General features: G+C 44.2%; 1 protein-coding gene across 1 annotated transcript in view; it reads right to left on the minus strand.

The window, feature by feature from the left end:
• Positions 1-1,412: 1,412 nt before the first annotated feature.
• The window catches only part of rgs9a (regulator of G protein signaling 9a), a 22,003-nt gene continuing 10,437 nt past the window's right edge, over positions 1,413-12,978 (minus strand). The window contains exons 10-17 of the mRNA XM_068724838.1: positions 8,248-8,277; positions 7,551-7,612; positions 7,153-7,266; positions 4,933-5,048; positions 4,218-4,305; positions 2,688-2,826; positions 2,291-2,373; positions 1,413-1,619 (exon numbers count right to left, since the gene is read on the minus strand). Of these exons, the coding sequence (XP_068580939.1) occupies positions 1,463-1,619; positions 2,291-2,373; positions 2,688-2,826; positions 4,218-4,305; positions 4,933-5,048; positions 7,153-7,266; positions 7,551-7,612; positions 8,248-8,277 (789 nt within the window). The 3' untranslated portion in view covers positions 1,413-1,462. The remainder of the gene's footprint in view (positions 1,620-2,290; positions 2,374-2,687; positions 2,827-4,217; positions 4,306-4,932; positions 5,049-7,152; positions 7,267-7,550; positions 7,613-8,247; positions 8,278-12,978) is intronic.

A 12,978-nucleotide genomic window follows, 5' to 3' on the forward strand; every position in this document is an offset into this window, starting at 1 on the left:
ACCCAGACTGGACCGGTCTGTCTCTGTGTGTTCCACTGAAGCTCCACTGCGGTCAAAGTGGTGCTGACCCTTCTGTGACACCTCTACATACGCCGTACAGTTCACTGTGACCTTTGTTGCAGATATACTTGACATTAATATTTGAATTATTTAGTATTTGTTACAGTGTTGTTACTTGATTAGATGCCATTGTCTTGTCTGGGAATGTCCAGCCTGCTGTGGAAGATGTTCTGCAGAAGTTTTCTATCTACACAGTAGAACATCAGTTTTCTTCATCTCTTTTATTACATTTGGTTCACCACGTTTACATCGTGAGCACATCCTCCACAGACAGCGAGGTCTCTGTGACATCATTGTTCTGTTGCTACTACACACTATATGGTGCTTTTCCACTATGACTGATTCCAGTTCAGTATCTCCTCACACTGTTACAAGAACGACAAAACATAACGAATACGAGCTCCGCTAAAGAAAACACATTGAGTCAGTTCATGTCATATAGGCTAACAATATTACTGTATTTAAGTAATTAATTGATTGGACACATTTGAATTGTTGATACAAAGGTTGACATTAACATCACTTGTATAGAGACACAGCGTACTTTTGGGAAGTCTCTAGAAAACCTGTATCACTTTCTAAAAAAGCCCTAACTTGTGGAGTCAGAGAGACTTTCAGTCAAATATGTGTCTGACTATGAAACTGTGGACGCATTATGAGACAAAGGGCCCCCGGGGACAGACATGTGCTCCTTTTGTGTGTCTTTGTAGTTTTGTCTTCTTCTGCCTTCGTGGTTTATGTGTGTATTTGTGGTTTTGTATCTTTTTGTAGTCATTTGATTGGCTTTCCAACAAGACATGTAAAGAGTCAAATCAAACATGGGGTCAGGGGTCAGAGGTCAGAGGGCCCTGTGCCTAGTAGGCCTTCCATAATGAATACTATAACTTCTTCTGTACAGTGTCTACATGCTAACAGGAGGACTTGTCCCTGTGTTGGTACTGTGCAAGCATGGGACGATATCACGTTATTACGTCACGATTATCCAGGAAAATAATTGATTCACAATGTTTTCCCAACAATCATCAGTAAAACATACTGAAATCACTTTTACCTACATTGTGTTAAGAAACAAACATTTCTATTGCGTCACAGATATGACACATCTTTTTTAAGTGAAAAGCAGCCAAACGATGAGTCATAATGTCCCCCTGGATGAATGAGGCGTGGATACAGAAATAGATACAATAGAAACATTGTGAGTTTGCTCTTTCTTACATGATGATTCCTGTCTTTTAAATCAGACTCTATCTTTGACTCCTCAGCTTCACTCGTGTGACCATATTTGTGAAATTCACCAGCATCAACTTATTGGGAGCGCTTTCTAGATATAAAATCCTACACGGTCCCATCCCTAGCACGGCGTGTCACATGACGTGTAGAATACACAACCACACATACGTATCTACTTATTCCTGTCTATTTTGCTCATCATGGCCTTGACGTCGACGGGAGCGGAGGCAAGGGCAGCCTTGGCCTTCTCCTCCTCCTCCTGCTGCCAGAGGACGATGGGATGGATGCCTAGGCTTCTGTTCTGAGCGTTCTGCTCCAGCTGGGCCGGGCTAGGGTGGAAACAGAACCATGGTCAAGTGGAGATGATTGAAAAGCCTCTCTTTGTGGGCAGGGACAGTTTAAGCCGGTCCAGGCCTCTTGGCTGTTGAAACCGGTGGTGTAGTCGTTCAGGTCTGTTGTTTGGCGTGACCAGGCCTTAGTGCCTTACGTTCTCTGTGCAGCCTTAAAGGGTTGAAGCTTCTATGTTCTGATGTCTAGCCGTACACTTTCTATGCATTCGTCCAGGTTTTGAGATAAACATTTTGATTCAACACCAATTCAATAGAGGTGAATAGAATTTCATTTCTGTGGTACTTGGAAAGATGACACGTTCAGCAGCAACCTTTCCTTCAACAAGCACTGTGCACACTGTTCTGGACGCTCCACAGAGACTCATTCAGTATCTTTCTGGGCAGCAGATTCCATTGACATGCATGTTATTTCATCTATAGCTCTAGAGTTCCAGCAACACCTTTCATGTTTAACTTGTCAGCATTGTTCTAATCAACCCGTGTGACCTCGTTAGTAGCTGCTGTTGAGCCACTAGAGGTTATGATGTGTTTTAATCTGGCATGAAGTGTTTGCATGAGTGAGAATCCTACTGTGGGGTAGAACTATCACGACTATAGGGACTATTGAACATGTGTGGTCAACAAAGGTAGGGAAGGGATGGGCCACCAACCTGAAGTTATGAGGCTCGGGGTTCAGTGCTTTCTTCTGGATGTCTTTGTACACTGGTGACTTGAGGTAACGGAAGAACGTATCCTGTGACAATGAGAGCACACGACACCGCCGGTGACCTCAGCTCCACCACACAAGAGTTTATCTGAGAATGTGTGTTTCATTTATATGCACGTTTTGAATTGGATCACAAATTACAGTATGAATATATTATATGTCATAGCCTCGACTTAAAGACACAATGTCGGATCTGGTGACTTCTGTGGACGCACACTTTGGCAGTGACTTCAATACATTTTTTGTAATCTCAGATGATCCCCACATTAGTCCTTTAACCCTTATTGGTAAAGATGAATTATAGGCATTATTGGTTACAAGGTAAGAAAACACAGACGCACCTTTTTCATAAGCAGGAACACGTGTGTCTGGGCTGCTTCTAGCACGTAGCGGTGAGGATGGTCCAGGCCTTTCACGGTCAGACCCATTGTCCTGCCATCAATGTTGATCCAGCGGGGGGCACCGGGGGCCAGGAAGGTCCTGAACACACAGACGCTCCGGTTCAACATCTTGGTTGACATTGGGGTAAGGGTGTAGTCTACTCACTTTGTTTGGAAATATAATACTGTTGAAAGCTTAAAGTGTTAAAGGCCCTGAAACCCTGTTCAATCAGTCATGGTCCATGAGAACAAACTGTTTTCTGCTGAAGTTTGAATAATTCACACGATAGACTCATGTGCTGTGGTAGCCTTAGTGTAGTTAATATATACGTGTCTTAGTGAAAGATCGAGACCGTTGCTCATGTGGGACTCCGTAGTGTTTCAAGTTATTTACATGACATTATAGAAAATAAGGCACAATGCAGAGCTACATAACCCCAGCACCACGTGTTTGAATTCAACAAGGCACCCATTTCTTATCTCAGCCAGGAGATTATGTATTGGGTTGGGTGTCTATGCGTTAGTGTGTGTGCATCTCTATGTCTGTCCACGACAAAACCTGCATACTACTGGACCCTACGGCCTGATATGTGTGTTCATTTATGACCGTATGCTCAGGGACCTCTTGTGGTTGCGGTGATTCAAACTTTCTTAAAACGTTTCATTGACAACATTATTCTATTGACTATTTTACACCGCCATTGACTGCTGATTCCTCACTCCTCTCACCACAAGTGATCAACAACTGCTTCCACTTGGACTCTTGTTTCCATATGGATTACAGAGCTAGAAGCTAACATAACTAAACACAGCAGGACAATTTGGGTTCAGAGGAGGCGATACAGAATAAAGAAACATGAAGTGTTACACTGTGAACTGCAGTTCACTTTGACAACATGATTGGATGAATAGCCTATATCGCCGGTTGTTAAGTGTGCTGCACGCCTCAGTTGTGTTATCCTTACATCAGACAAAGTACCTCTCAGAACTGTTGAGCAGCAGTGAAACTCACAGGACGTTAGAGTTTGATCAAGAGGTCTCTGACATATTGAATGGTGGATGAAAGGACTAAAGGACCGAGACTTTTGTCGTGGCAAACTAGGAAAGTGCACTCAGTGGAGGCCAAGTGTGTCTCCCTCTCCCCTCCCAGCTCCCTCACAGTCCGGACAATACAAGCTCAAAACACTCCAAATCATATGTGGAGTGTGGAGGATGAGTTGATGAGGTAACGAGTCTCACAGAAGATGAAAGAAGCTGCTCTGAAGTCTGGTAGTACGACAGCTGATGCTCCTGTATCTCCACTTGAGAGGAGTGAGGAGTCAGCAGTCAATGGTATAAAACAGGCAATAAAATAGGTTTTCCTTTCTATTCCGTTTCCGGCAATGGATGCCCCCCCCCCCAACACACACACACACACACACACACACACACACACACACACACACACACACACACACACACACAGAGATAAACAGTTCTTTTTTTTCTTACTTGAAAATGGTCTCAGCTTTCGATGACATGGAAGATGCTGTGCCCCACTTCAGTTCTTCAGCTGCCTCCCAAAAAGCCAGGTTCTCCCCTAGAATACACACACACACACACACACACACACACACACACACACACACACACACACACACACACACACACACACACACACACACACATATACATTTGATCAGTGATTTATTATTGTGTTTTTAAACCCAGGCCGTGGCACCATAAGACCATAAGAGTTGTTAAATAATGTTGTTTTACAAGCCTGCTCAAGGAACCCAAGGAAAGCTGCAGTGTGTACTGCTGAACAGCTGCTCAGATGTTTTGGATTATGGATTTGCGTATCAAACAGATGTGCTTTGCTTATTGTCTCGGGAAACACTCAGTTGTGCATTCAAATGCATGTCACATGTGAGCTGCATGTCTTGACATCTTGTTTTTGTACCTCATATTCATGTATTCTGCATACAGGAAATGAAAAAATGTAACATTAAACATATCACAACTCTGACATGGGAGGAGCAACAATATCACAATTACGATTCTACATTGCTATGCCATTACCTGCCTCAGCCTTACTATCAGGAAGGTTGAAACAAAAGAAGTAAAGACTTAACAAGAGGGAGGGTTCCAGAGAAAGCCACAACCACCTCACAGCAGAGATGCATGGTCTAAACTGAACGATGTCTGGTGACGTGTGGTGACGTACCGCTGAACTCCTTCTTGAGAAAGACCTTGAAGTCGTCTCGGCCTCGCAGGTCGCTCAGCAGCTCGAACAAGCTGAAGGACCAGCGCTCCACGCGCATCTTAGTGGGAACCTCCACTCTGGACACAAACACAGGCTGAGTCACATGACTGTGCCTTTAGGAAGTATCCACATTACACTTTTACACACATAGCATCTGTTTGGAATACGATACATTCACTATGCAGAGCCATTTCTATGGAGTGTAATAATGATGAAAAGAAGTTGGTACAGCTGCACATGGTTGGACATGGTTGTTGGGCTACTGCTGCTGTTGTGGTTGTTGCTATGATGTGGGTATGAACAGTAGCTGTGAGGTTGCTACTCTGCCTCTGTTTACAGTAGCAGAGAAAGCATTGTACAGCCAGCAAATGAACCTGGTGATTCTACCAGATATGACCCACATGTTGTTGCCAGGAGATCCAGATCCATGGGCCTTTGCTTGTTATGTTGAGTTTGATGCAGCAGGGTGTGAGGAGTTTAGGGGAAGAAGCTGTTGCTGAGTCAGCAGCAGCAGGGTTAAACGTCCGGGGGAGGGGTCTTTTATGATTTTGGCAGCCTCGTTTGTGTAGCGTTGCGTGTAAACGTCATGGATAGAGCGGAGAGAGCTCCCAGTGACTCTGCTGACTTCATTTTTCTCTGTAGGGAGTTGTTGCACTTCCCATGCCAGACAGGGATGCGGCTGGTCAGGGCGCTCTCTATGGTTCCTCTGTAGGCGGTGGGCAGGATGGTTAGGGGAGGCTGGCATCAGTGTGACCGGCAGTGTGCTAACGACACATCTCAAGGGAGCGCTGGTGCTGAGTGTGGTGGCAGCAGAGGCGATGACTCCAAGACGATGTCGAAGATGTCCCTGAGCATGTCCAGGCTCACTGTCCAGCAGCCTTGCTCGAGTACACTCTAGCTGGGGTTCACGTGACGATATTGTTGATTGTCATCGTCTTCAACCAATCGGATCTTTAGTTTGACATGTTGGCCGTATTCTTTAACGTGATGCTACCCAGGTAGCCTGCTAAGTACGTCAGCTTTAAGGTGCTGTGATTGGTCAGTGGGCCAGCGTGACTTTAGTCAAACAGAAAGCTAGCTAGCAGATCTTAGTGTTTAGTAAGAGTTCAAGTTGAAACATATGTAAGAAGTTATGACATTGACGTGACATTTTTAGCGTTTTTAAATGGATTTCTGGAGAAGGACATTTCTAGAAAAGATGGACATCGTATCAAAGGGTCGGTCAAGTCCACAGCTAGCAGCTCTGACCCAGCATGGAGAAGGATTTGTATGAACGGTGTTTCTGGCTGACAGCGGTGGAGAAGCTGCACTGTTGCTGGATTGCTTTGTTGTCATATAAATATATGTGACTGGTTCTTGTGAGTTGTTCTTGTCATTGTGTTAATTACATTGATTTGGATTATATGCATTGTCCGTTATTTACGAAGCATCCCGTCATGCGCGGGGTTATTGTCCGGACAATTGAATCCGTTTAAGCTGTTGTTTCCCCGCTAAGCTAGTTAGCTTAGCCCCCCTGAAGACACGCGCGGAGCCGCAGCCTCAGCTGTTTTTTGTTATTGTTCCGGGTTCAGAGGTCACAGAGCCTGTTGTCTGTTACGTGAGCGCAGTCCACCGAAAACATTATATTTACCACAATTTAAGCTTTTGCATTTTCCAAATCCACTAGTATTATTCAAACGTATTGTTCGGTTCTTAAGCCTCGTACCGAACGGTTTAATAGGAATATGTGTATTATTACACCCTAGAAACAAATAACCATAGCTGTGACGTCATAATGAGCTCATTAGGACATGGCTCAAGTCTAGTAGGACAGCACAGAAGGCCCAGGTATAACATGCACGGTCCACCACTGGTATACACACATTACACACATTCATCCATATTAATCTAAGGCTCATTCACACACACTCCGATGGAAGCAGCGGCTGAGTATCTTGCCCGAGGACACTTCAACTGGCCAGGGATCAAACCACCAATCTCCGGATGAGTGGATGGCCCACTTTATCTCCTCAGCCACAGGTCCCCATGGTCACCATACAAGGTTACTAGGTCAGCAACAAAAGGAGGCTCACAATCTAAAGGTTTTCAAGGAGTCTGAATAGGTCTTTGTTTTTCATTTAGATGCCTTTAAGCATCTTGATAATGAAGCCAGACAGAAAGATAAACTGCAGCAGCCCTCACCGTCTCATGTTGAAAGTCCAGTATGCGTCATTGTCTGTTTGCCAGGGGTTGCTGGGTAGACAGGGAGCCAGGAACGGGTCGTGGTTTTTGTAGGTTGTGACGTACTTGGTCAGTCTGCAGAAACAGAACTATCATGAGACCAATAGAATCCACAGAGTCTCCGTGTCAGTGTTTCCAAACTGGTCCAGCCAATGTTTTAACTGATCACTGAATACTGATCTAAAGACCCTGTTCTTGTAATTAGGCCTGCAAGGTATAAATAATAAGCATACAATGAGCAAATACAGATCTCATAGTTAGCATAGATAGCATTATATTACACAGAGATAAGTCTTATTCAGAAGAAAATCTTTCAAATTGATTTGAACCCAAACTGATAAGAATCCAGAGGAACTTACGCTCCGAGGGACACACTGGATTTCACCTTTGACCTCATGATAGCTTGCTGGTAGAACAAGTTCTAGAATGATAGAGGAACACAAATACATTTTTTTGTAAAATTGTTTGTAAAAGTTTGATAAATCAAAGAATATCCAGCTGTCCACTTTCAAATGTGTAGACAGACATGAGACAATGGACGGGGTTACATCTGTGTCTTTAAATGAACCAGAAAACAGATTTTAGAGCAAAACACCTCAGTCCAAACATGTTTAATTGCACGTAAGAGAAACGTATAATTAAAAATGTAATAGTGCAAATCCCAAAGTTATATTTGTGAATCCAAAAGTTGTGCTTGCTGTACATGTTGCCAAGCTGTCGCTCCAATCGAGACTGGCCAATCGAGACGTGTTTCTTTCAGTGTATGCCCCGCCCACAAGGTTCAGCTCAACAGCAAGCACAACTTTTGGATTCACATTATACATTTTTAACTTATCTTATTAGCAATAAAACATGTTTTGATCGCGGTGTTCTTTAACTGCAAAGTAAAGACACAGAAGTAACCCATGAAAACATCCATCTCACTGAAGTCAGCTGACTGTACAGCTTCAAACCATCAACTGTCAGCTTGGAGGAAATCTGGGTCTGCTCTGTATCGAATATAATATCAACGTACATATGTTTTAACATCATTTCTAATGAATTACTATGACTTACCGTGCGTCTGTACGCATCGAAAGTGATTTTCTGAGAGAGAAGAAGAAATAGTGTCACCATGGGAACAGCTTGTTTGGCTCCTATTACTCTGAGAAGCACACTGTTTAAAGGTATCGTGAAGGATTGGGCAGTGGGGAACACCCTGATGCTATCATGCTGTTACACTGACGTAGAGCTACCACTGTGAAGCACAAACACAAAGAAAACACAGTCCCCCAGGAAAAAGATGCTATATATCAAATAACTAGAGTATTGAAGCCAAGATGTATTCATTTGCAGCAGCACTCAGTGTTTAGAAGATCCCAGCTACACTTTGTGATAAAAAGTAAAAAATGGTCTAAACTGTGCTGGTGGAATGCAGGGTTTCATTTGATTTGACCTGGTTTTGTAAATGCCTACATTATGCTGGAAGTAAAAAAAAAAGCATTTCTCCCATGTGACCAAATTATAATGGAATTGTTGCAGGAATTAGACAAAATGACCAGCTTGGTTGATTTACCAATAATTAATACAATCACAACATCACTTTTCTTCTGGAGAGACTGACTAGAAACTACATGGGACACAGGTTTGGGATTGTCATTCACACATGAGAATGACAATCTGGGAAATCACAGTTTACTGTTTCATTTTTCTAACGCGTTACTCTCTTATCTTCATCATTGTAAGGAGATCTGTGAAGAGAGTGAGAGACAGGACAAGGACAGATGCAACGAGTGGATTAGTTTCTCTGTGCAGGAGAACTACAGGTCGGTTTAGTCATTGATACAATGCTAGACACCGTGACTGTGTTGGATCCCCAGCAGTACACTTTCAGTCACATGCAGTCATTTCTGTGCACGTTACAAACAATATCATATTGGATATTATACTACCGTTACTTTAAAGTTAGGAGCATCTACAGCTCAAATGTCTGCAAAGCTGAAATGAGATTCACATATTTTTGAGGGGCATTTTAACAATGTGATTCAAAATACATGTAGGAAATGCCCCAAACTGGGTGAAGAAATGCAAGAAACAATTTCAACTCAGATGTGGATGTTTTCATAAGATGGCAGCCTTCATTTTGGTGATCTCAAATTTAATTACAATGATCAAATTATGGTAGAATTATGGTAGAATTATGGACTTTTTAAATGTTGCTACATTGCTTGTATGAATGGAACAGAATAACAGATCCGTTGGAGATTTAAATCTTGATGTGGAGTCATAATTCAACTTATTATTAACCTTATTGTTGATATGGCACACTTTCAAAGAAAATGTGAAGATGGCCCTTCAAATCAAAAAGGTTGCCGACCTTGTGTGTACGTCTATTGTTTGTTTGACGTTTTGTGAAGTTGTGATGATAATGCTGAAACCAGAACTCTGAAAAAACTCTTAGTGCGCTCAAGAGCCTCAACTGACTTTTAGAAATGATTTCTTAAAGACAAGTTAGCCCATTAGCTTTCAGGTTTACAGAGATTGTTTTTCTCATTTTATAAAGTCATCATATGTTTGGTTTGTCAAAACTTATTAACTAAAGCTGTCCGGTAAATGCAGTGCAGCAAAAAGTACAAGATTTCCCTAAAGAAGTATAAAGTGGCATAAAATGAGAATACTCAAGTAAAGTGTAGGTACCTCAAAACTACTGAAGTACAGTAGCCTGCTAGAGTAAATGCTGTTTCATTTCATTGTATTTATTACAGAGAACATGGCTGCTCCATCATTCAGGAAAGCTGTTAACGCTTTATCACCAACAAATACACAACAGATGAGGGGAGCAGACAATAAACACAAAAGAAGTCAGAATCAGAACCATTTATTGCCACGGTATGTTGCACATGCAAGGAATTTGACATGACGGGTGGTGCATAAGACAATCAACAACAATTAACGTGCTGCTTCCTGTCTGACAGGAAGTCTGTGATCCACTTGCAGGTGGAGTCGGGCACGTGCAGCTGGGAGAGCTTGTCATGCAGCAGAGACGGGATGATGGTGTTGAAAGCAGAGCTGAAGTCCACAAACAGGATCCTGGCGTAGGTTCCTGAGGAGTCCAGATGCTGGAGGATGAAGTGGAGGGTCATGTTGACTGTGTCATCTACAGACCTGTTGGCTCTGTAGGCGAACTGCAGGGGGTCCAGGAGTGGGTCAGTGAGAGTTTTCAGGTGGGACAGGACAAGGCGCTCAAAAGACTTCATGACCACAGAGGTCAGGGCGACGGGCCTGTAGTCGTTAAGTCCTGTGATCCTTGTTTTTTTGGGGACGGGGATGATGGTGGAGGCCTTGAAGCAGGCTGGTACGTGACATGTCTCCAGTGAGGTGTTGAAGATGTCTGTCAACACCGGAGACAGCTGATCAGCACAATGCTTCAGGGTGGAGGGGGAGACAGAGTCTGGGCCGGCTGCTTTGCGGGGGTTCTGTTTTTTAAAAAGCCTGTTGAGGTCTCTCTCCAGAATAGAGACAGTCGTCACTGGGAAGGGGGTGGGGGGGACACTGGGATGGGTGGTACAGAGACATGGGTCCCTGCTGAGCTTGGGGAGGGGGCCCTGGGGGGTGGGGGGACACTGGGATGGGTGGTGCAGAGGCGTGGGCCCCTGCTGGGCTGGGGGTGGGGGACCTGGTGGTCTGGGGCTGGTTGATGGAGCCATGGGGGATGGAGTCAGGACTGTCCCATTGTCCATCAAAGCGACAGTAGGACTCGTTCAGCTCGTTTGCCAGGCGTAGGTCATTCATGGAGTGGGAGACTTTAGGCTTGTAGTTGGTGATCTGTCTGAGACCTCTCCAGACAGAAGCAGAGTCACTTGTTGAGAGCAGGTGTTGCAGTTTCTCACAGTACAGTCGTTTAGCGTCTCTCACCGCCTTACTAAACCTGTATTTTGCCTCTATATACATGTCCTTGTCTCCACTCCTAGATGCCTGATCCTTGTGCAGCCTTAGCTGTCTGAAGCTGATGTATGACGTCACAGCCTCTGTGTCCTCATCCAGACTGTTGGTAGCAGTCCTGAACACATCCCAGTCTGTACGGTCCAAACATGCCAGAAGGTCCTCCATGGCTCCACTGGTCCACTGCTTGAATGTCCTCACCAGGTTTACAGAGCTTTAGTTTCAGCCTGTATGCAGGAATCAGATGGACCATGACTGGTCAGAGAGACCAGTGCAGCTCGAGGGAGGGCGTGATAGACCTTAATGTGGAGTAACAGTGGTCTACAACGTTCCTCTCTGGTTGAGCATTTAATAAGCTGTCTGTATTTGGGGAGTTCATGGCTGAGGTTTCCTTTGTTAAAGTCACCAAGGACAAGAACTACAGAGTCCGGGTTGGTCCGCTCCACACAGTGTCTGTTCGGTGAGTGTCCGCTGTGCTTCCTGCACGTTGGCCTGCGGCGGCATGTAAACACCGACTAGTATGAATGAAGCGAGCTCACGGGGGAGTAGAAGGGTTTACAGCTCATGATGGAAGATTCCAGATCAGGAGAACACTGCTGCAGAACCACTGTCTGTAGAAACAGATTCCTCCACCCTTCAATTTGCCGGAGAGCTCCGTGTCGCGATCCGCTCTGAACAGCTGGAAGCCTGCCAGTTGCAGTGCCCTCCAGAATTATTGGCACCCTTTAGTAAAAATGAGCAAAACGAGATGCGAAAAAATGTCTTTATTGTTTATCCTCATGATCTTTCATTCAAAATATTCACAAAAATCTAACCTTTAACTGAAGCAACATAATTGAAAGAAACATTAAATTCTGATCATGAAACAAATAGTTTTCTCAAAAATATATGTGCCACAATTATTGGCACCCCTTCATTTAATATTTTGTGCAGCCTCCCTTTACCAAGATAACAGCTGTGAGTCTTCTCCTGTAATGCGTGATGAGGTTGGTGACCACATGGCTCTGGATCTGAGACATTCCTAGATGCAGAATCTCTCTGGATCCTTCAGATTCAGAGGTCGACGCTTGTGGACTCTCCTCTTCAGCTCATCCCACAGATCTTCTCTGGGGTTTAGGTCGGGGGACTGTGATGGTCATGGCAAAACCTTTATTCTGTGGTCGGTGAACCATTTTTGTGTAGATTTTGAGGCGTGCTTCGGATCATCGTCCTGCTGGAAGGTCTAACCACGGTCCATGTTTAGCTTCCTGGCAGAGGCTGTTAGGTTTTCATTTAATATCTGCTGGTATTTGATGGAGTCCATGATACCATGTATCCTAACAAGATGTCCAGGGCCTTTGGAAGAAAAACAGCCCCACAACATCAAAGATCCACCACCATACTTCACAGTGGGTATGAGCTGCTTCTCTGTGTGGCTATCTTTCTGTCTACGCCAAACCCACCTTTGATGTTTGTTGCCAAAAAGCTCTATTTTGGTCTCATCTGACCGTATAACCCGGTCCCATTGAAAGTCCAGTAACGTTTGGCAAACTGTAGGCGCTTTAGCTTGTTGTTGATTGACAGCAGAGGCTTTTTTTCTGGCAACCCTCCCAAACAACTTGTTTGAGCTTCTATGGTGAGCCGGCACTGAGAGCCGATGCAGGGCCACTGTTTGTCTACTGAGGAGGCATTAGTGGCCGAGCTGACAACGTGTGTCACATCCAGACAACACATCTACAATCTACACGGTGTTCTGGTAAAAGTCAAGTCCTTTAGTGGAAAGAAAGGGGAACATTCAGCATAAGCTTCTAAGGATTTGATTAGAACCTTAAGTCAACTTAGCGACACAGGAACGTCCTTGACACGTCCACAATACTACAGGGTTTG

This window comes from Cebidichthys violaceus, unplaced genomic scaffold (assembly GCF_023349555.1).
Source record: "Cebidichthys violaceus isolate CVI_PGR_0920_01 unplaced genomic scaffold, fCebVio1.0.p SCAF_32, whole genome shotgun sequence".
NCBI classification, from domain to species: Eukaryota; Metazoa; Chordata; class Actinopteri; order Perciformes; family Stichaeidae; genus Cebidichthys; species Cebidichthys violaceus.